The sequence below is a fragment of the Dromiciops gliroides genome, chromosome 4 (assembly GCF_019393635.1).
Source record: "Dromiciops gliroides isolate mDroGli1 chromosome 4, mDroGli1.pri, whole genome shotgun sequence".
Lineage (NCBI taxonomy): Eukaryota > Metazoa > Chordata > Mammalia > Microbiotheria > Microbiotheriidae > Dromiciops > Dromiciops gliroides.
Window position 1 is genome coordinate 76054428 of NC_057864.1, and position 23153 is coordinate 76077580.

The following is a 23153-nucleotide window of genomic DNA, read 5'->3' on the forward strand; positions in this document are numbered from 1 at the left end:
TTTTAGCTCGGAAAAAGAATCGCGGGATTTCGGCCCTAGGGGATCATCTGGTTCAACCCCCACGGTGTGGACAGAGGAGGAAACTGAGGCCCATCTTGCCCAAGGTCACGTGGTGAATTCGCTGCAGAGCTGGGCCTGGTAGCTTTTCCTGGGCCTGTGTTCTTTCCACGAAAAATCCGGGCCTGTCTTCGCGCAGTGCGTGCCACGCAATCTTATTAAAGGCATTCTTAAAGCAAACAGAAAAAGGCCTCGGTTGAGGCAGTGGGACTCGAGTCCGATGTCCAAGGTCCTCCCCCGAGGGAGCGGCCACAAACGAACATCGGCCCCGCCTCCAGAGGAATAACGGGCTCTCCCGAGCGGTAGCCCCGCCCACCCAGGACGATAGCTCCCCTTATTGGCTTCGTTTTCCCAATTAGCCACGCCCACCCCTGCGTCTTTGGTGTCTGGTCACGTTCCCAGCCCCCATAGCACTTAAGCGCACGCGCAACTTTTCTTTCCGCTTCCTGTCTTCCGCTGCAGTAGGAGCCATTTCGCGACGGGCTGCGCGCGAGTGGTTGTGTGTCAGTGGGGCCTCTCTGAAGGAACCGAGCCACGCGCGACTTTCGGAAGAGCAGCACTTGGGAACAAGGAGAGAAAGACGGTAAGACCGGGGAATCACTCCAGCCTTTCGACGTGGTGAGGATGAGTGGGCGGAGACTGCTGTTTTTTTTGCTCCTCTGCAGTTACCGCTTTGTCGCTAAGCGCGGGTGAGGGGTGGGGGTGGGGTAGCCTCCGCAGAGTCCCGGATGTTACTGTGCATGCGCGTTCTCGAGCCTGTGCGCATGCGCCGATAGGGAACTTCGCTCACCCAATTCAATAGCTTTTTTACTACCTCAAGTTTGTGTGAGAGGAATGGACGCGTGTTTTGGGAATCAGGTACCTCGGCCGTCTACTCTTTCTCCCACATAAAAACTCGAACTTGTGTATTTTTAATCTTTCATTATGGCACCGGGTTCTCTGTTCGTTTACGTGAGCTCTTAGTCTCTGTAATATACGCACAGCAACAAACATTGGTAGGCCTGGCGAATGTCACCCCCCCACCCCTTTCTCAGGCTTGGGCGCTGTGTGCTGGTTTTATTATTATGTTAAATAAACGAATATGACACTTGAACCACATAAACAGCATGTGCTTTTTGAAACTCGAGATCAGTTTTGTAGTGGGCCACGCACTCTTTGGTCTAGATCTTTATTATTAATTTTGTGGCTTCCACTGGTTTTGTAAGTAACCAGATATAAATCATGGTTGTAAGACCATGGTTCAGATTTTCTCTACCAGTAATTTAAGAAAGGCATTTTTCTCAGCATCTTGTGATAACTATGTTTTAGGGCCAGATTTTGGGCATGTAGGAAACCATTGTATCTTTTACAGTGGAGGCCACCATAAAAATCTTCTTTTCCCAGAAGAAAACTTCTTATATAAATTGTTAATTTACAAACAACTTAAAAGGATGATTACTTGTAAACTAATAGGTCATAGAGCTGGAAAGGGACTTCTGGATGATATTTAGTTTAGTGCCACCCCTTGCTCCAGAGCATAAAGTATGCCCAAGGCATCTCAGCCAGAGAAAAAGTTAGATCCAATGTCTTTTAGAAGAGAATTCTCAATTGACTACATCACCTCTCTTCGTAATATAAAGATGATGTAACATGGGTATCTTTTTTCTGGTTCCCCAAGTACACTTAAAAAATATTTCAGTAACTGTTTGATGACCCAGGAGTGTGAATGGTATGGGACTTACACTGGAGTAGCAGTTGTCCAGAACCTATAGTTTGTGTACTTAATGGACTAAATAGAATATTAACTTGCTAAATTAGTAATCAACTTTAGCCTAAGTCTTTAGTCAGAATGAAAGCACATAGTTCGATAACGCAAAATATTCTCTATACATTTTCTAAATTTTGCCAAATTATTGTATGTTAAGGTACCTTGCTCTTTTGTATATGATAGTGATATGCATTGCATTGGTATTTTGAATTTATTTACATTTTAATATATTTTCTTTCTCAAGGTTTAAAAAGACACATCATGGGGGACGTCAAAAATTTCCTGTATGCCTGGTGTGGGAAAAGAAAAATGACCCCAACCTATGAAATAAGAGCAGTGGGGAACAAGAACAGACAGAAATTCATGTGTGAGGTACTAAAAGAATGATTCTGATTTATGTGATCTATAAGAAATAAGGTTTATATTCAAAGAAGGGAAATCCTATCTTTCAAAACAGTTATTAGAAATGTAGTCAAGAAGTGAGGTAGAGGTTAAGGGTGTGTGTGTCTACCTGCTAAACTGTGTCCATGAGAAGTTCTATTAGTTTGATAAAGTTGAGATGCCTGCTTAGATATATACTTAAGTATTGGCAGGAGCCTCCCTTGTCCATAAACAGTAAGGCAGAACAAGGGAATTGAGACTAATGAAAGTGTAACAATCTATCAGCTATATGCTGACTTGTTCTATTAACTACTTGCAGGAGCTGGAGCACTTCTGATATACTATATAGCTAAGTGTTTGCTTTGTAAGATATAAAGGAAGTTTTCTTTTACTATTATCCAAATTTTGGTATTGAATGTGCTATTATATGAGGTTCTAGACTCTTATCATGTGGTAATTTTTTTCCCTAGCCAAATGCTGTGCATGATTATTCAAGTACTTGCATAAATGGATCTATATATTTGCCAAGAAGTTTTTAGAGAGCTATTCTAGAGATTATTGTTAACATGTGCTAATGTCCAGATTCTTTATTAGCTCTTGAAGTTTTTGTTTTTTTCTGTTTCAGGTTCGAGTGGAAGGTTTTAATTATACTGGTATGGGCAATTCCACCAACAAGAAAGATGCCCAGAGCAATGCTGCCAGAGACTTTGTTAACTACTTGGTTCGAGTGAATGAAGTTAAGAGTGAAGAAGTTCCAGCTATTGGAGTAAGTATAGGGGTACTGTGGTCCAGTTACATGGGGAAATTCTGGGATACTAATTTTGTCTACTTTTAAGCATTTAACTTTGCTTCAGATACTTTAGCATTGCTACAAATAGCAGTAGAGGCCCAAACTAGGTTTCAGAAGTTTTGAGTTTTGTTCTGCTTTGGTATTTACCTGCTTTGTGTTCTTGAGGAAATCCCTGCATTCCTCTCTTATATTTTATGTGTTAACAAAATAATGTTTATTAAGAGCTTAATTATGAAAAATAAGTTAGTAAAAGATATTTTTATTGTGAACAAAAATAGTAATCCCTTTTTGCTTTTTGGGGTTTTTCTGTACATCTCTACATATACTTAATGTGGTTGGGGATAAACATTTGTTTCAGAATTATGTTATAAACTATTTCCTTTTTGCTGATTCTTAAGTATAACCCTTCTCTAGCTTTATTAATATAGTTATCATCATCTTCCCAAACCCAACTCCCTTCATAGCTTCTATTTCCCTATGTGACACTAGTATCCATCTAGTCCCCCAGAGTAGAAATCTTGACCATCATTTTTCCCCCCTTTTATCCCCAAATTAGATTATACCTATTCAATATTTCTTATATTCTTCCTTTTAACATACTCTAGCATCCCGTAATTCTAGGCCTTAATACCACTTTCCTAGATTGGTTATTATAATTACCTCCTAATTATTCCTTCTCCTTACTAGTACTTTTCTCATATTACTACTCCATTAATCTTTCTCTGTGTCGCTCTGAACTCGAATAAAAGAAAGTGATCAAAAGACATTTTATATTTTGAAATCTTTTTATGGAATGGATCTTGGTCCTATTAAAGTTGCTTCATTATACAATAGATTATCTCATTTGATTCTTCCCCACCATTTTTTTTGTGGTAGTTACTAACCAAATTGAGGAAAGCTGGAGTATGCAGAATGTTAGTCTTCAAGAAACTGTACATAATTAATATTGTTACCAGTAAATATAACTAGGAAAAGTTAAAATTTGTCATAAAAATTAATCACAAGGGTTCTGAACAAGGATTTTAAAAGATTTGCTATTCCTTAGGAAATTAGAGGCGCTTAAATTGATAGCTTTCTCTTCTGCAGGTGGCACCCCCAGTTACTGATACAACCGATTCAGCAGAGGGGGGTGGAAATTTACCAACTACATTGGGAGGACCTCTTCCTCCTCATCTGGCTCTCCAAGCAGGTAAGGCTCATAGATTTGTGTCTATATGTATCTTATGAGAATACTCCTTTCTTAATATATGTCTGTTACTTAGAAAGACAATAAATAGGGTAACAATTGTGTCTTAAGACAGTGAATTAAGGATTTTCTTTAAGATTGTGCCTAGCATGGTGCTTTGTACATAGTAGTTAAGTAATAGATTGCTGAATGAGGTGGAAAGGACCTCAGAGGTCAATTATGACCCATTACAATATTCTTCACCAAACGGTAATCCACTTTCCTATTTAGAGTCCCTCCCCAGTAAATGGAAGGAAACCCATTACTTCCAGAACAGTAATCTACTCTTAGTTGTTTTATAATGGTGACCTCATTAGCTCCCATGGATGTAATTACCATCTCTGTGCTCTCAGATCTACCTATCATGCCCCAACCTCTCTGCTAACTTCCAGATCTCCAAGATAGCGCAAAGTGGATGTGCAGTAGACGTCTTAAACTTCTCTGACACCTCTACTACCCTGGTACAGACTCTCATCACATTACACCTCTACCACAGCAGTAGCCTTTTGGTGGGCCTGGCTGCCTCAAGTTTCTTCCCAGTCCAGTCCATCCTCCATACAGCCACCATAGTGTTTTTCCTACAGTGTAGGTGCAGCCAGGTTACCCTCCATACTCAGTAAACTTCAGTATCTCCCTACAGGCCCCCAAATAAAGCAAAATCCCCTGTTGTATAAAATCCTTTAGAACTTGGCCCTTCCTACTTTTCCAGTCTTCTTACACCTTATTCCCCAACACATAGTATTCCATCCTCTTTGCCTCTTTGCTGTTCAGCAAACAAAGCACTCCATCTCTTGGCTCCTGTAATATTTTTTGGCTCTTCCCCCATGCCTACAATACTCTCTTCTTATTTCTGCCTATTGCATTTCCTGGCTTCCTTCAAACCTCATCTAAAATCCCATCTTTTACAGGAAGCCCTTCAACCCCTATTAATTCTAGTACTTTCCTTATTTATCCAGTATATTGCTTGTTTGTATATATCTATTTGTCATCATCTCCCTTTAGATTGTTAGCTCCTTGATGGCAGGGACTGTCTTTTGCTCCTTTTTTTAATCCACAAAGTTTAGCATCGCAGCTGTCACAAAGTATATTCTTAATATACGTTGAATGATTATATATTTTCTTACATGTAACAGTTTTACCCCATTTATCCTATCATACCCTGAGGCCAAATATAACATTTCTCAACACTAGTTCCATATGACACTCCCTCTCTCTAACCCCAACCCTTGTCAGATACTTAGAGGTAAATGTAAATTTTCCAGGATAAACTTTCCCATTTTTTTTTCAAACAGTTCCAAAATCTCCAGTTCTATTATTATTATTATTATTATTATTATTGGTGGGGCAATGGGGGTTAAGTGACTTGCCCAAAGTCACACAGCTAGTAAGTGTCAAGTGTCTGAGGCCGGATTTGAACTCAGGTCCTCCTGAATCCAAGGCCAGTGCTTTATCCATTGTGCCACCTAGCTGCCCCGTCCAGTTCTGTTATTACCCCAGTCACACTCTTGACATGTTCCTATTTGTCATTGTTCTTCCATAATTGATGGCATCTTGAACTCAGGCTGCTTACTATGTGTCAGTCCTGTTCTAAGTGCTGAACACAGTACCTCAGATATGATTGTTGGGAACTATACTGAGATTCTGAATACACTGTCTCTCAGGTGCATCCTAAGATTGCTTCAGCTTTTTTGGTTGCCTATTAACTCATTGAGCTTTGAATTCACTAAAACCTGCAGACCATTTTTTCCCAACAAACTTTGAGCTATGCCTCCCTGTACTTATGAAGTCGACTTCTTGAACCTTGGTGTGGGACCTTACCTCCTCCACATTTAGAATTCCTGGCTTCCTGCCAGACTGAAACCAATCTTACGCAGGTTGTAGACCTTTCTTTGACCTCCCTGGTACCCCTCCCTTTCCCCCCTTTTCTCCCCATCCACCTTCACCTCTAAGGTTATCTTCAGTTTATTCCATTTAATATTTACTTATTTGTATGATTTTCCCCCATTAGAATGTAAGCTCCTTGAGGGTCAGGGGAGTTGTTTTTGTCTTTTCTTTGTATTCCCAACAGAATTCAGTGTTTAGCACATAATAAGCACCTTAGTAAATGCTGTTCTTGAAAAGATAGTGTATGAACTTATCAGATAAACATGGCTATAGAAAACTCAACTCATCCCATATAATTCTTTTCCATGTCCTTCTATAAATTCTCTTTAGAGACTTCATAACACTGGAATCCTGAGTCTTTTATAATTTTGTGAATACTAGTCTTAAGGCTGCTCAAAGAGTGTAAAAGATTGTAGAATAATGTTAGCTCACATATGTAAAGACTTAAGATAATAAATTTAGAGCTGGAAAGAATCGTAAGGATCATCCAGTCTGATCCCCCCACATTTTACCACTGAGTAAATTGAGGTTTAGAGAGATTATTAGTGACTTGCCCAAGGTCAATCAGATACTAAGTGGCAGAACCATGATTCAGACAGAAGTTCTAACTCCAAATCTAGTATTCTAATTACACTGCACTGCATTTGTGCACATCTGTTTCTTCTGTCTTGCTTTCTTTGTGGATTCCCCCTTTGGCTCCTGAATTTTCTCAAGAACACATCTTAAGCTACTCTGTCACCTCTTCAACTTCTGCATTTTCAGTAAGATTTTTCCATTTCCTAGTTATGAATTCAATCATGTTCCTAGGATGTCAAATTTACCTCCTTGAAATCATTTCAAATTGTTTATTGCTTATGTGTATGCAGGGTGTCCCCAAAGTCTTATTGGAGTTAAAAGTTTGGGCATACTCTGTATGTTTCCGAGACCATTTTAGATTACAATCACCTGTGAATTACTGCTTTTATTTACTGGTACTTTTTTTTTCCTTTGTTATACTTGCTACTCAGTGGTAACTTAGTAGACATGTGGGTCATTTTCTGCCTTCCCTCCCTTTCTATTTTGGATTATCCGTAGACACCAGGAAAATGTCTTTGTCAGGTGCTTTCTTTCCATCCTATCATTTCCTATATCGTGGACCAAATCATGGACCAAAAATCCAAATTCCATTTCCAGATACAGTCTTTTTTTTTTCTTTTTTTTGGCGAGGCAATGTGGGTTAAGTGACTTGCCCAGGGTCAAGTGTCTGAGGCTGGATTTGAACTCAGGTACTCCTGAATCCAGGGCCAGTGCTCCATCCACTGCGCCACCTAGCTGCCCCCAGATATAGTCTTTACCAGCTCCTCCCTCCCTAGATCAGCTTCCTAATGATCTTTTGAAACCCCTACTTTAATTGGCTGCTGTGATTAAAGCATCACCTAGTTCCTTAAAAGTTTTTCATTTTTCCCTTCAGTGCTTTCTAGCTTCTTGTGGTATGGTTTATCCCTCTGATTTCCCTAGTTATGTAATTGTAAGTGTGACAGGTTTTGTTTTTGTTTTTGTTTTTTTTGGTGAGGCAATTGGGGTTAAGTGACTTGCGCAGGGTCACACAGCTACTAAGTGTTAAAGTGTCTGAGGCTGGCTTTGAACTCGGGTCCTCCTGACTTCAGGGTCAGTGCTCTATCCACTGCGCCACCTAGCTGCCCCATAAGTATGACAGTTCTAAGGAGGCTCTCCAGCTTATCCTTCATAACTTGTCCCAGGAAGACAGCATATTTTGCTTTTGTTTCACATTGACATAGCTACTTAATCAAGGATCATCTCTTGCCACTGGTTTTTCCTTCAGACTAGTACTAAATGCTATTTGTTTTGAGGGTACCTGTGGATCTACACTTTCATTACTGGGAGCCCAAGAGCTGCTAGTTCCTTATAATAGATTCTTCTCTACCCTCTATGGGAAGAATCTGCTGCGTAGTTCCAAAAGTTCAGTGGTCCTCTACCTTGCCTTTTCTTTCACTTTTCCCATCCTCCAAATATGTAACACAGGTTAGAATTTCTCTGAGATTCTAATTTTCTCTTTGAAATACCTGATTGCTTTTTTCTTCTTGATTATTAATGCAACAGTTTTTTTAATACCCATTTTTTCACTTTCTGAAAGGTAATAATTTTTCTCTCCTTATAGATGGTACCCCAGGTTCTGGACTTGGAGGCTCTGGTTATGGTCCTGGTACTGGTCCTGGTGGCACATGGGATCGTGGAGCCAACTTAAAGGATTACTACTCCAGAAAGGAGGAGCAAGAAGCACAAGCAGTAAGCCTGCTTCTGTGATTTCCATTTCTAGAAGTGTACTTAAGACCTTTAAATTCTTTAAGAGATGTCTTAGCTAAGAATTAATGTGTTATTTACAAGTTAAATAAGGTAATTCTTTTAAATGGAAATTTGAGGAACCACTTGATGTAATAAATTTGCATTCATCCTGAATTAAGCACACCAGATCTCTGATTTCATTAGTATTCCCCTTACCATGGCAGATTCCAACCAGTTTATAACTTGGTTGATATATCCTAGAGAATTAGGAACCTGGAATTATCCAAAGAAAATTAGTAAATGTATAATTTGGTAATAAACAGTAATAGTTCTAACTATTCTTTTAAAAAACTTTGAAAGATTTATCGCTCTGCTAATCTGAGCCAGTATCCTTGAAGGTAGAAGTGTCTAACTGATAGACTGAAATGTTGGACAACTTCATTTTTGTGATTACTTCTAGAAACTTTTTGTTAGGTATATGTTTCTGTATGACATCAACAGTGTATTAGAACCAGATTAAAACTTGTTATATCCTGATGAGTGGAGTTTAACAATAATAAGCTATTCAGAGAGCTTGACAACATAGCTAACAACAGGGGCCACGTATAATTGTAATAATTGTCTTAATCCTTAGACTTTGGAATCAGAAGAAGTGGACTTAAATGCTGGTCTTCATGGAAACTGGACCTTGGAAAATGCCAAGGCTCGGCTGAACCAATTTTTCCAAAAGGAGAAGGTCCAGGGAGAATATAAATACACCCAAGTGGGTCCTGATCACAACAGGTTTGCTTGTTTCGCTCTTTTCCTTTTCTAGTAAGTTAGAATTAAGTTTAGGGGATAGTATTGTCGAAGTCTATTTTGTGTACATGTTGGCTGGTTTGGTTTCTGTATCAGCAAAGGTGACATTTGAAAAGATCATTTACTTAGTACAGGAATTTCCATTGGTCTATAACGTTCAAGTTGTCATGTCGGCATTTGGAAAACATGACTTTAGATGTGATGGAAGTCCATTTCTCAGCAGAAATGCTGTCTGTGATGTCAGACCTTCAAGGTGCTGATTTGGGGGATTGGAGGCAAAGTTGGTGGATCTGAATGGTTTGGTCCTGGCTGACTTATTTATAAAGATAATGCCTGTATTGTTGGTTTCCACTGACCTTCATAACCTGGCCGTTTTAGACGGTCAGGGGTGACCTTTAAAGTGGTATTTTCATTGTTCTTTTTTCTCTTAACATCTTAGGTTTCCCAAACATAGGTTAGATTGCACCTAGATGTGCAACAAAATGGCACTTCAATATTTCCCACTTTCAAAGTGGCCAGTCCTCTTAAAGTTCCCTGTTGAAATTGAGAGCCTTGTTTGAAAGGTGATTAAGGGAAGCCTTGTTTTTTGCATGTGTGTTTAATTGGCATATGTAGGGGCTTTATGGTTTTGTCTACTGTTAGTTGCTGGGCTGTTTTCATGAGGATTTTAGAGGCCATCTCCCTCAGTAGTCTTGATAATGACATTGAATGCTTTTCAAAAATCTATTGCTGATTATCAGATTTGTAAATTTAAAAGCTAGATTTGGTGAAGCTTTGTGGTTAAGGTTATGTTAAAGTCATTTGTGCTGTAGGCCTCCTGTGTGTGGCAGTATTGTTATAATGGTGAATGTAGGGGGGAGGTGGTTGTGGTGGTGACAGTATGTTTCTCAGCCTGCTTGCTGTTCTTCCAGAGAGCATTCCAGGGTGTATTAATTATTACTCCCAGGAAGGCTCGTATGGATTAGACTCTTATGGGGAGCAGCATATTGTGGAAAATGGGGAGGTTGTGATAAAAATACACTCTGGCATATCCAATAATATCTGGCTATCTTTCAAATTTTTCAAAATTTGTATATTGAAAGATTTTCCTTGAAAAAGGCAAGGGAAATTAAATTTGTGGGTCATGACTCCCTGGGATGCAGATAGTAGCAACCCCAAAAGAAAAATTGAAATAAAATTTTGAATAAAAAATGTGTCTAAATGCTATGTTGAAAGCATGGCTCCCCCCAACTGTTTTGTTAATCCTAAGAAATTTCAAAACACATTGTTTCTGGTATCAGAAGATTAAAAATAATGATCAAATAGAAGGTGTGTAAAAGAAAAAAGTGAATCTTCATTCTTGATGATTTGTTTCTTCTCCAAGGAGGAGAAAGGAAGTTTACTGTTCATCAGAACTGAATGAGCTTAGCACTTGATAACTTTAAAAAGGTATACAAGTGTGACTGAAGCTCATAGTTGCACATGTGCTTTCGTAATATTTTGAATGACTTCTGATACAAAGAATGTGAATTTAAGAATTGGAGGCACCAAGTGGAAGGCATAAACAATTTGGGGGATCCACTAACAATCATGGGCATGACTCCTCATGTCCTATACAAAAAGCATAGCAGACAGCAACACCAGAGGTCTGTGTTAATCACACATGTGCTGCTGCTTAGGCCGTACTAAGCAATCACATGGGAGACTATTGTAAACTGATTTCTGGTGTCGCTGTTCCCCCTAGGTGGAGGAGAATGAGATTGAGTGCTGACTATAAGCCTGGCTGAGAAACATACTGGCATCGGTGTCATTAATGAAAGGGTGGATGTTGTGCCCCTGAGAGCCAGTGGCCTTTGACCCATGAAGCCGCTGTGCCTGAAGGTCAGTTCACAAGTGGTACAGGAAGGAGTCTAACATTGGTTTTAAAGCCTCACGAAACCTGTTCTATTCACAGCACAACGTCAAGGCTAGGTCCCACCTGAGTAGGAAAAGTGCCAGAAAAGTTTTCAGAGGGCAGCTTTTTTAAACCCTGGATTAGTGCCCTAATTCCTTAGCAAGTTCAGATCTAGTTTCTAGAAATCGGTTTTTATTTTTTATTCTCCAGGACACTAAATTAGTGGAATATTACTGGTTCTTTGTGTGCTATCAAGGGCTACTTCCAACTGCAGGCAGATCCCAGAATCATGTCTCTCTTGGAGCCACTGATGTGCAGCCTCTGTGTGGGTGTGTGTGCGTGTGCGCGAGTATGTGTTTTGTCTCTAAACAGGTCACTGCTACAGTCAATAATAGGCTGTATCATACAGAGGAATCTTGTTGAAAGAACCACAGTCTACATTAGCAGAAGAATTGTCAGCCTGCTTTTTATTCCTTAGTCCCAGGCCATGTGGAAAGCTCATTTTGCGCTGAAGCCATGCTGGCTGTTCTTTTCTTTGGGATTGGAGTAAATAAACATAGAACCAAAATCCAGATTATTTCTTTTCAAGAACAATTGGCTCTTCATATAGACTACAGTCGTCTCATACTGTGTTGTATTATTTGAGGCTAATGCACATAATTTGTTCTAGGGTTGAACAGGAGTAAATTTGTTTACAGTGGGGTTTTGCCAAGATTTGCCTAAGCAGTTGGAAAGCCTGGCTGTTTGGGGAACCCTGGGTTTCGGTCTTTCTTAGCAGTAGAATCACTAACCTCGTTTGTGTATGTGTTGTTACAGGAGCTTTATTGCAGAAATGACCATTTATGTCAAGCAGCTGGGCAGAAGTAAGTGCTTCTATTCCTCTGCTCTTTTATAGTGGTACTAAAAGTTCATAATAGCTGGCATTCATATGTTGCTTTAAGGTTTACCTACTACTTGACATAGATTATTTCATTTGATATTTGTTTGTGGTCACAAAACTAGGCCATTCAAGTTCAGTACTGCTGATTTCAGATCAGCACTCACTGTTTATCCTGCTGCTTCATTAAGAGACTTCATTGGGGCAGCTAGGTGGCGCAGTGGAGAAAGGACCAGCCCTGGATTCAGGAAGACCTGAGTTCAAATCCAGCCTCAGACACTTGTCGCTTACTGGCTGTGTGACCCTGGGCAAGTCACTTAACCCCAATTGCCTCACAAAAGCAAAACACACAAACAAAAAAAGAGACTTCATTGACCTGTTATTAACCAGTTACTTGACTACTGTATATGCTTTAGTAGTGTGTTTAATATAGATATTTAGAGGCATAAGTCTTGTTACATTTTGAAACAGCCATGATTATATCATTCCTATAGCATATCAGTTCTGTGAAAGAGTAATGAGTGTTCCAGATTTTTATACCTACTAATCTGCCAGGGCATACTTATTTGTTTTACCCTTTCTAAGCACAGTCATTCTTTTAGTTAACGGTTTAGGCATATTGAATCAAATACAGGAAGGAATTGATGAGCTTACTATACATGGTGCAAAACATTCCATAATAGCAAAGGAAAGGGGACAAACTATTTGAGAAGACTTGCCTTAAAGGAAACAAAATTCAGTGTTACTTATAATGTCATTGAAGAGAGATCTCCTTTGGTCAACTAAGGGTTTCTATAATTTGAGAATGACCAAATAAAGAAGGAATCAAGTGACCAGACCTTGGTTAGCAAGGACTTTGACAGACAACCACTCTCAGTTAAATGTAGCCAACTAGTGATGGACTACAATTCACTTAACGCTGATTGAAGATAGGGTAGCCAGTTCTGATGACAAATATCAAGAATAATGGATAAAAACAGCTTTTAAAGAAATAAGGTATCAGATTCTGCTAAATTTGCAAGCACTGAATTTGCGAAACAACCAGGCAAAAGTAAAAGCTCCTATTCTTCCCTCTGCTTTTAGAGATGATGGGTATAGGGCATTGATACTCAGTTATGACTAAACTATTCTTGGGCACGTTTTGTTACTGGTATTTGATGTTCATAATAATTTCCATTAAGAGTCTCATTCCCTGTTTTCTCTTCTCCCAGTTTTGTGCATGTTACACTTAGGCAAAAATTAGCTGTTACCTTTTATTATTGTTAGTCTAAATGCAGTGATTTTTTTAAAAACTGATTTTTTTTTTTCATTGATTCTTTAGTTGACGTTCTTCTTGGTGTTGGTGTCTGTCCTTCTTTGGATTTTTTTTTTTCTTTTTTCTATTTAAAAATTACAGAATTTTTGTACTCATTTGACATTTTAAACCTGCCATGGAAGTTAATTCCTCTTCCATTTTATAGCTCTTTATACTTTTTCCCAAATCTGTAAGTACTTTTTTTTTTTTAGTTAGGCAATTGGGGTTGAGTGACTTGCCCAGGGTCACACAGCTAGTAAGTGTTAAGTGTCTGAGGGCTGATTTGAACTCAGGTACTCCTGAATCCAGGGCCGGTGCTCTATCCACTGCGCCATCTAGCTGCCCTTTTTTTTTTTTTTAAATCCGTAAGTACTTTTAAACAAAATACTCTTTGGATTATGTTTATTGCCCCAAATAGATTTTTACTTCAGCGTGACAGAATAGAAGGGATTACCCACTAAGTTTTTAGGTGACATTAAGTTTTACAGGATTTGCCGAAACTTAGTGGGTAGTCTCAGTTCAAAGGGAGTTGATCATAATTAAGCCACGTGTGATTCAAGGAAAAGTCAAAACCACACAAACCTATTCTCAAGGCCCTGGCTATGTCACTAACCAGCTAGGACCTTGGATCCTGAGTGTTTAATCTCCCTAGGCCTTCTTTTATTTGTGGAATGAGAGAGTTGAACTAGATGGTGTACAAGAAATGAATGAGTTGGGGGCAGCTAGGTGGCGCAGTGGATGAAGCACCAGCCCTGGATTCAGGAGGACCTGAGTTCAAATCAGGTCTCAGACACTTGACACTTAATAGCTGTGTGACCCTGGGCAAGTCACTTAACCCTTATTGCCCTGCCAAAAAGAAAAGACATGAATGGGGGGAGAATAAAAGTAAAGTGCTGAAATTTCAGATACAAGTGGACCCTGTATCAACAAGAATTTAAGTGCCTACTCTGTGCCAACTTTGAGATAATCTATAATATTTCTAGTTCTCCCTACCAGTTGATGCTGGCATGACATAACTTAAGCTTCAGAGGAAAGCCATAAAAGTGAAGAATGAATGAGAATTTAGACCTTTTGAACAAACACCAAATAATTTAGGGTTGCTTGAGAAAAAAGATTGTTACTATGATAATTGTACTTACGCTAAACATACAGACAGATCTCAAGGGATGCAGTTATCACAGTTACTAGTTTTGTGACCATGAGCAAATCATTCTTTGAGCTTCAGTTTAACCTATAATTTAGGTATACTTGTGCTCACTACCTCATAGGGTTGTTATGAAGAAATTGTCTTGTAAATCTTAAAGCATTACATGAAGGTGAGTTGTAAATGAAAAAATACTGGGTTGGGAGTCAAGTAGTCTGTGTTCTAGTTCTAATTCTAATGGTAACTAGTAGTATGATTCTGTAAGTCTTTTAATTTCTCCAAGACTTTTTTTCTCATCTCCCTCATCTGAGGGAATTTGTGTGATCTTTTGAGGCTCCTTCTATCAAAACTATGGTTCTTTAAATCAAGAGATTATAATATTTCAAGAATTTCCTGATAAAATAGAACATTGGAATGGCTTTTGAAGAATGCTATAATCTTTTCTGACTTGAAAAATAATTTAATAGATTAAGCAGCAGTGCCCCTGCACTTGATTTGATGCCTGTCACCAACTTGATTACCAGTGTTAATTGAAGTGATCTGGCCAATTAATGGGTTATGTTTATGTTCTTTTTTTAATGCTTTTATGTTGTCATAGTAGTGATTTGAGTAAACCATATTTTATATCTCAGGTGGTACTACTATACTGTGGAGTTATCTGACAAATTTTGGTAAACGAGTTAGAAAGGGGAATCCCTCCTGTGCATAATTCTTTGTAATAATGTCTGAATGCTGCTTCTGAACATAGTAGATTCTAGTTACTTGTGGAAAAGCCTGCTCACCCAGGAACTCTATCTTTGTGGATCTTATAACCATGTTGTTATATTACAGGAATTTTTGCACGTGAACATGGTTCGAATAAAAAGTTGGCAGCACAGTCTTGTGCACTGTCCCTTGTCAGGCAGCTCTACCATCTTGGGGTGGTTGAAGCTTACTCTGGACTGACAAAGAAGAAGGAAGGAGAAACGGTGAGTACTGCAAAAGAGAGAGAATGGGGGGGGGGATTCTGTTTATATCTTTGTTCTGTCTTATCTCATGTTTATAGTAAGAGCATCATGATGCAAGAATGTGATGCAGTTGTATTTAGAGTCAGGATCAGAGTACAAATCCTGGTTCTGCTGCTTACTAACTTTGTGACCTTAAATAAGTCACTTAACATTTCTAGGCCTTTGTTCCTCATCTATAAAATGAGGAGGTTGGAATAGAAGATGTAGACCCCTAAGGTCCCTTCCATCTCTACATATGTGATCTTTGATTTTAAATAACCGTGAGGGCTAGTTTTCTTCCTTCTGTTCAGTTTTTAACTGAAAAAAGAATATTGTTGTGGGAACTATCCCAAGGAATAAAATTGGTCCTAGTGATTGCCACAAGAATATTAAAGAACACTTATTACATGTAGGGAATGACTCTGAGCATAAGTATATGTTGAACAAATTATCTTAGTACATTATAAATAGATCTTAGAATATATTCTGTGAGCCTTTGGTGTTTGTGGTCACTGTAATGCATTTTCACAGGTGGAACCTTACACAGTTAACCTATCTCAAGACTTAGAACATCAGTTGCAAAATGTCGTTCAGGAATTGTGCCTCGAAATCCAGCCCCCCGTAAGTATCAGTTTTTTGTATTTTACTTTAATTCATGACACTTTGTCAAGTGAACCACCACAAATACATCATGATTTTTGTTTTTCTGAACTTACAGCCTGAAGATCCTAATTTTCCAGTAATACTCAATATTGGCAAACTAGCCACCTTTGAACCATCACAGCGACAAAACCAAGTGGGAGTTGTTCCTTGGTCACCTCCTCAGTCTAACTGGAATCCGTGGACCAGTAGCAACATTGATGAAGGCCCTTTGGCATATGTGAGTACAGCTTGATTTTGGAAAAGAAACTATTGTAGAACATGTGTTTCACTGGAACTTAAATCTAAAATTTTTCTTTGTAAAACCCTCTAGTGAAGTTATGAATTGCCATTTATGACCAGTGCCTTCATTGTTGTTATCCAGGCCACTCCTGAGCAAATAAGCATGGACCTGAAGAATGAGCTCATGTACCAGCTGGAACAGGATCATGATTTGCAGGCAGTAAGTCTACGAGCTTATTTAGATAATGTAGTGTTTGGGGCTTTAGAATTTCCTAAGATATATGGACAAAGCAATGTGCTTTGATCTTTATTATAGAGCATCCTGGAAAGTTACTGTGTTCTAACTTTGGAATTTTCCCTTTTCTGGGAATTTAACCATTAAAACCAGAGGATAAGATCTTTCTTCTGCAATATAGAAAGAACCTTTTTTTAGTGAAATGGCATGATCTGTCATTCCATGGATTAAATGCTTTTAGTTATTTTGGATACTAGCCATTATGGCAATACATAGAGAGTGGGAGTTGTACCAGTCCATATGTTAGTTTAAAAACAGGGGTAAAAGATTATTCAGACCTGTTTGCTTTTTTCCCCCTTTAGATCCTGCAGGAGAGGGAGATGCTGCCTGTTAAGAAGTTTGAGAATGAAATCTTGAGGGCAATACATCAAAATTCAGTTGTCATTATTCGTGGTGCCACTGGATGTGGTAAAACTACCCAGGTTCCTCAGTATATTCTGGATGAATGTATTCAAAACAACCGTGCCGCTGAGTGTAACATAGTAGTGACTCAGGTAAGCTAAGTCAAGTGGCATGTCTGAGTTAATCTTATTAGGTTTTATGGTAGTCACTCATCTTTAAATGTATGAATACCCTTATGCAGAAATGGACTCCCTTTCTTGCATATGGGCCTCAACTAAGGGGAAGAGATATCATTCCTTTTTCTCCCCGTTGCTTAGCAAGCCTAAATGCTGAGTGTCTTGCAGTATGGTTCACTGTCTTGTTAATTGCTTTCGTGTTGATATTCTTACTAATTAACCCTTTTAAAGTTTGTTGTTAGATTTGATTGAATGTCCTATAAAAAAGTGTCTTCTATTCAGGACATTGAGTTAGTAACTGAGTACAGAGATAAATGGCACAAGACTTGCCCAAAGAATTTATATATTCTAATGGTTAAGCAAAGGAATCCACAAGTAATTGATAAGAGGAAGGTATAGACAAGTCTAAAGCCAAAAGGGAGAGATACCCAGACTAAGAAATGATGAGGGAACCATCACTTTTCACTAGGGTGCATTAGGAAATGCTTCATCAGGAAAGGCATGCAAATTGGCCCTTGAGGGACTCTAATTTCTTTTTTTTTTTTCCTTTTCTTTCTTTTGGGGGGGGTAAGGCAGTTGGGGTTAAGTGACTTGCCCAGGGTCACACAGCTAGTAAGTGTCAAGTGTCTGAGGTTAGATTTGAACTCAGGTACTCTTGAATCCAGGGCCAGTGCTCTGTCCACTGCGCCACCTAGCTGCCCCTCTAATTTCTTTCCAATTCAAAAAGCATTTATTAGCCACTCAGTATGCAAAGACAATTGAAGTAAGTCCCTTTCTTTAAGCTTACATAATGTTCTGACAAAGAAAATTTAAACAAAAACATCAAATAAGATTTGAGGAGAAAGAATGCTGACTAGGAATCACTCATCCTTTTGGGGCGCTTTTCAGTGATACAGTAACACATTCCAGTTTGGGGCAATTCTGTCCTGACATTCAGTTGGAATTTGTATTTTTCATCCACTAATTCTACTTTTGATCCCTGAAGCTATAAAATAAATATTTGAAGATTGCACAAAAATACTACCTACTCACTTCTTCACCAGAAGAAACATTACTCTTAAGTTTTTTAGTCCATTGCTCATAATGATGTGCTATCCAGACACTTCATACCCCATTTGCTTCAGTTACCACTGTCTCTTCTTAGTATGTAGTAGCAACAAGGATTAATTCCTGATGTCATTTAAAGTAGTATAAATACAGTGAGATTATTACTGCAGCATTAGTTTTTGGAAAAGCCATGTCATTATGTTGACTTGTTTAGTTGAAAGTCAAGTGAGACATGTAGGTCTTTTAGGGAAATTTTTGTTTGTTTTGAATTTGACAAACACCAATACCAGCATTTCTATACACAAGAAATAAAAAAGGATTTGTGTATTAAACCACAAATCTCTGTTGTGTACAACTTTAAAAACAGTCTAGAGCTAGCCATCCCTTCTGGATTTGTTCTCCCCTGTGCATATTTTTAAATATTTTGTTGATCATCTGGAAAACTTGAATAGGAAGACTTGATCAGGCATAATTGGAGAAATTATACCAGAGAGAAGACCACTTTGTCACCCTGACTCCAGATATCTCAGAGAAATTATTTAAAAGATCAGTGGGTTTTTTAAATCATAAAAATATTGTATTTTCCAGTTACATGTAAAGATAATTTTCAATATTTGTTTTCATAAGATTTTTAGTTGCAAATTTTTCTCCCTCTTTTCCCTCCCCCCTCAAGACAGAAAGCAGTCTGATATAGGTTATGTATGTACAATCACATTAAACATATTTCTGCATTAGTCATGTTGTGAAAGAAGAAACAGAACACAAGGGGAAAACTTCCAAAAACAAAAAAGTAGAAACAGTATGGTTCAATCTGCATTCAGAATCCACAGTTCTTTTTTCTAGATGTTGAGAACATTTTCCATCGAGTTCTTTGGGGGGCAGCTAGGTGGCACAGTGGATAGAGTACCAACCCTGGAGTCAGGAGGACCCGAGTTCAAATCCGGCCTCAGACACTTGACACTTACTAGCTGTGTGACCTTGAGCAAGTCACTTAACCCCAATTGCTTCACCCCCCCAAAAAAAAACAAAAACAAAAAGTTCTTTGGAATTGTCTTGGATCACTCCACTACTGAGAAGGGCCAAGTCTATCACAGTTAAGATCAGTGTTCTTAGTCAGGATTTACCAGTATCAGAAAAGGTCTTGCCATTCTCTTCCATAGTATGAAGCATAATTTTGATTTGAGAGAGCCAGATAGCCTGGTTGTCCTTTTTTAAATTTATGTTGGCCCACACTAAGGCCACTCAAAAATGTCATAAAACCTCACTTCTCAATTCCTGCAATTTAGATTTGTACCTTCATTTATAAATTTTATTTAAAATTTTATTTAAAATTTATAAATTTTATCGCAGCATACCAAGGACTACTTGTTTGGGATATTCACTGGAATAAATCCTGTAAAAGAATCCTTTGTAACATGAAGCGTAGTGCCTTGATCAATGCTAGATAATTTCTACATTTGAAAAAAAACACTTTATATATTATAGGGATTTCAGGGTTTTTCTCTTGTCCTATATCATTTCCCTCAGTGTATCATGTAACAAATTTTAATAGTTCCGAAATACTTATTAGTAGTTAAAGCAAAGTCATTGAATGAGTTAATTTTCGTTTGATTTTTTCCTCTCTTCAGCCTAGGAGAATCAGTGCAGTTTCTGTAGCAGAACGAGTTTCCTATGAGAGAGGAGAAGAACCTGGAAAAAGCTGTGGCTACAGTGTACGCTTTGAGTCCGTGCTTCCCCGGCCTCATGCCAGTATCATGTTCTGTACCGTAGGTCTGTAACAGCTCTTTGGAATCTTTGACTTCGTCTTATTGTTGCCATATAGTTAAATTGTAGTGTGTGCCTCAGAGATACAGATAACAATGTCATAGAGCGATAAATTGGAGATAAAGGGGACCCTAGAGGTCATCCAGTCTAGTCCCCTCACTTTTTTTGAGACTGGATCTTTCAGGCTGCACCTTGAGTTTTCCTTCATGAATCCTTGTCCTGTTCTGTTTATGATTGGTTTGGGCCTATTAGCCTCTTCTTGGGTAGCCTGCTGATGTACTCCTTCACCCTTCCCCTCCAGGCTTACCACGTGGGTGCCAGACTTGATGTGGACCCTCACTGGTCATTTCTTAGCCCAAATGATCTGTGACCCCAGCCCTCTCTGGTAGCAGGATTTCCAGACATGTACTACTTATCATACATTGTTCTCTTACTTCACTGAGGCTCAGAAGTGAAGTGCTACTTGTCTAAGGGCACACAGGGGAGGAAATAAGTGACAGAGCTGGGTTAAACCCCAAGATTTCTGACTCTCCAAAATCTTATAACTGCAATATCAAAGGACGTTTGTTAATACTAGCTTGAGTAATCCTGGTTTGGAATTCATCCAGGAATAAAGAATATATTATTCATTCAAATAACTTGGGGTCTTTTTGCAAAGCCTTTGCAGGATCACTCCTTGTTAGGTATGTTAGAGATGGCATCCTTTTTCACTTTATATTTGACTGGCCTCTGAGGAGTTTTCCAGCTCTTATTCAGTTAAATGCTTTCCTAGTAGGATATGTAATAAACCTATTGAAATTCCTTTTTAAATTGGAGAAATTTAAAATTGAAACTGACTAAAAATTGGGGCATCCTGAGGGCTTTTTAATAAAGGCTTTCATTTTAGATTTTGCCACCATTTTTTAGTCACTTGAATTTCTGTGCTTTTTGCCCATTTACATGTTCATAATGTTGGCTTAGCCACAGGATTTGGAACTATCATTACACATTTGAGTTTCCTTAACTATTGTTGATGTTAATCTAGTAATGATAGTTAGCATTTTTATATTACGTTATGGTTTGCAAAGCACTGCACATGGTATCCTATTTGATCCCCAAAACAACCTCGTAAATTAGTTAAGTTATATTATCCCCATTTTAAACTTGAGGAAAGGAAGATACTTAGGTTAAGTGACTTACCTAGGGTCACTCAGCTTAGGCTGTGTCTTGGGGGCAGGGATTGAACGAATATGTGATTGATCTAAAATTGGTATGCTTTTAAACACCAACCAATGACATGTCAGTTTCGTTTATTCTGATTTTTATTTCAAGGTGTACTGCTGAGGAAATTAGAAGCAGGCATTCGTGGAATCAGTCATGTAATTGTAGATGAAATCCATGAAAGAGACATTAATGTAAGTAACTGGGGCTTTCCCTCATCCTTAACTTCATCAAAGAAAACAAGTGATGCTTTAAATGGAGAAATTTCCTCATTTCCTAAAGGTGTATATTGTCTCATTTTTAAAGCTTTCATCCTTAATATGGTGTTGTCTGACCTATTAAACAAGACACCCTATACCTTTTTAGCTTGCTTACATTCCATAAAAGAATAGCATTTCTTCCAAACAGGTTATTTTAACAATGCATCTTGATCATTGAAAGTTATTTCTGGTTACTATTTTTTTAATTAATAAATTAAAACAAATTCCCAAATTGAACATGTCTTAAAATGTCTCATTCTGCATATTGAATTTCATCTCCTAAGTAGCTCAGTAAGAAGTCATATTATTCTATCAAATAATAACTTCATTAGTGACATCTTCCATCTTCTGAGGATGGATTTCATTTTGAGTAATTCTCAAGTGTTAACTATAGCTAAGTGTGATCATCTAGCAGATTATGATACATAGGATCTGTGATTTTATCAGACGTATAGGAGCTCCTTACATATTACAGTTCATCCCCGTGATTTCTTTGAGAGGTTGAGTGAACTGCCTGGGGTTACCTAGCTATTATATGTCAGAGATTTGAATCCTGATCTTTATGATTCTTAATCCCATCACATCATATACTGTACTATTCTGCCTCTGTAGTAAATACCATATTTGGCAAAAATTGTCACAGAAAGTGTGACATTGTTATAGTGAATAAGGCACAGGGTCTGTCAAATATTTCAGAGTTTTTTGCATAAGACCAATAGATTACACAGAAAAACCAAAAGTGATATTTTGTCTCTTCCCTGGAGTTTTAAAACATCTGTCAAATATAAACTATACCTGTCTTCTTGAAATATTTGACATCACTTTTATATACATTTTCTTTGTAAGTATTTTTTTAAAATTATTGTTCCTTAATCCTCACAGTCATCCATTTAATTAATTCCGGGATGCTTAACCTTTCTCAGAATGTTTTTTAAGCAGACATTTAAAAATATTCTAAACAATAAAGGGCAGACCACTTCAGTATTTTCTTTGGCCGTAACAATGGGATGGCTCCCATTACAAACATTTTCCAAAACATTTGTGCCAAACAAAAACTCTTCATGTTTATTTCCATAAATACATTGAGCATGTCCTGACTTAATATATTTGTTTGACTTGATTCTCATTTTGGTATTCTTCCAAATAAAGCTGCTCAGTTATTTTTATGGAGACATGACATCCTATTCACTATACTACATTGCAGCAGAATTGGCCAGCTTTGAAAATACTGTTGGCTAGAGGTGAAGTATGTTGCTACATTAATTTGTTACAAGTCACTCCTGCAAGACACCAAAAAATTGTTCTTAATTCATTTTTATATCTTTTAACTTTTTTCAAGAAATAATACATATATCTAGTGACAGAAATACTGAGAAAATTAAGTGAGGAATCGACTGACTAAAGATTTTTTGGTACTAAAATGACTGATATGTTGTTTTTTTCCCCTCTGTCCCCAATTTTTTCAGACTGACTTTCTCCTGGTGGTGTTAAGGGATGTTGTACAGGCTTATCCTGAAGTACGCATTGTCCTCATGTCTGCTACCATTGATACCAGCATGTTCTGTGAATATTTCTTCAATTGTCCTATCATCGAAGTCTTTGGAAGAACTTATCCAGTTCAAGGTTAGTTATTACTAAGTTGAAAATATACAGTGGTCCTACTTTTTGTGAAGTTTCTTTTTTTTAAAAACCTTTTCATTAAATAGTGATACTGACAAAATTTTGTTCAACTCGTCTTGTTCAACTCTTCACAGCCTTATTTGGAGTTTTCTTGGCAAAGACACTGAAGTGGTGCGCCATTTCCTTCTCCAGCTCATTTTACAGATGGAACTGAGACAGTGTTAAGTG

The 23153-nt window shown here is 38.1% G+C and overlaps 1 protein-coding gene across 2 annotated transcripts in view; it reads left to right on the plus strand.

Annotated features, from left to right (window-relative positions):
* The first annotated feature begins 494 nt into the window (after positions 1-494).
* DHX9 (DExH-box helicase 9) overlaps positions 495-23153 on the plus strand; it is a 43461-nt gene continuing 20802 nt past the window's right edge. The window contains exons 1-15 of one of the 2 annotated variants that reach the window (XM_044001966.1): positions 495-640; positions 2049-2176; positions 2811-2951; positions 4062-4164; positions 8243-8370; positions 9002-9150; positions 11855-11901; positions 15185-15321; positions 15871-15960; positions 16058-16219; positions 16364-16441; positions 16819-17010; positions 19710-19851; positions 21157-21239; positions 22772-22928. In XM_044001966.1, the coding sequence (XP_043857901.1) occupies positions 2066-2176; positions 2811-2951; positions 4062-4164; positions 8243-8370; positions 9002-9150; positions 11855-11901; positions 15185-15321; positions 15871-15960; positions 16058-16219; positions 16364-16441; positions 16819-17010; positions 19710-19851; positions 21157-21239; positions 22772-22928 (1720 nt within the window). In that variant the 5' untranslated portion in view covers positions 495-640; positions 2049-2065. Of the gene's footprint in view, positions 641-2048; positions 2177-2810; positions 2952-4061; positions 4165-8242; positions 8371-9001; positions 9151-10896; positions 11026-11854; positions 11902-15184; positions 15322-15870; positions 15961-16057; positions 16220-16363; positions 16442-16818; positions 17011-19709; positions 19852-21156; positions 21240-22771; positions 22929-23153 lie in introns of those variants that run through there. The other variant, XM_044001968.1, reaches the window with a different exon arrangement.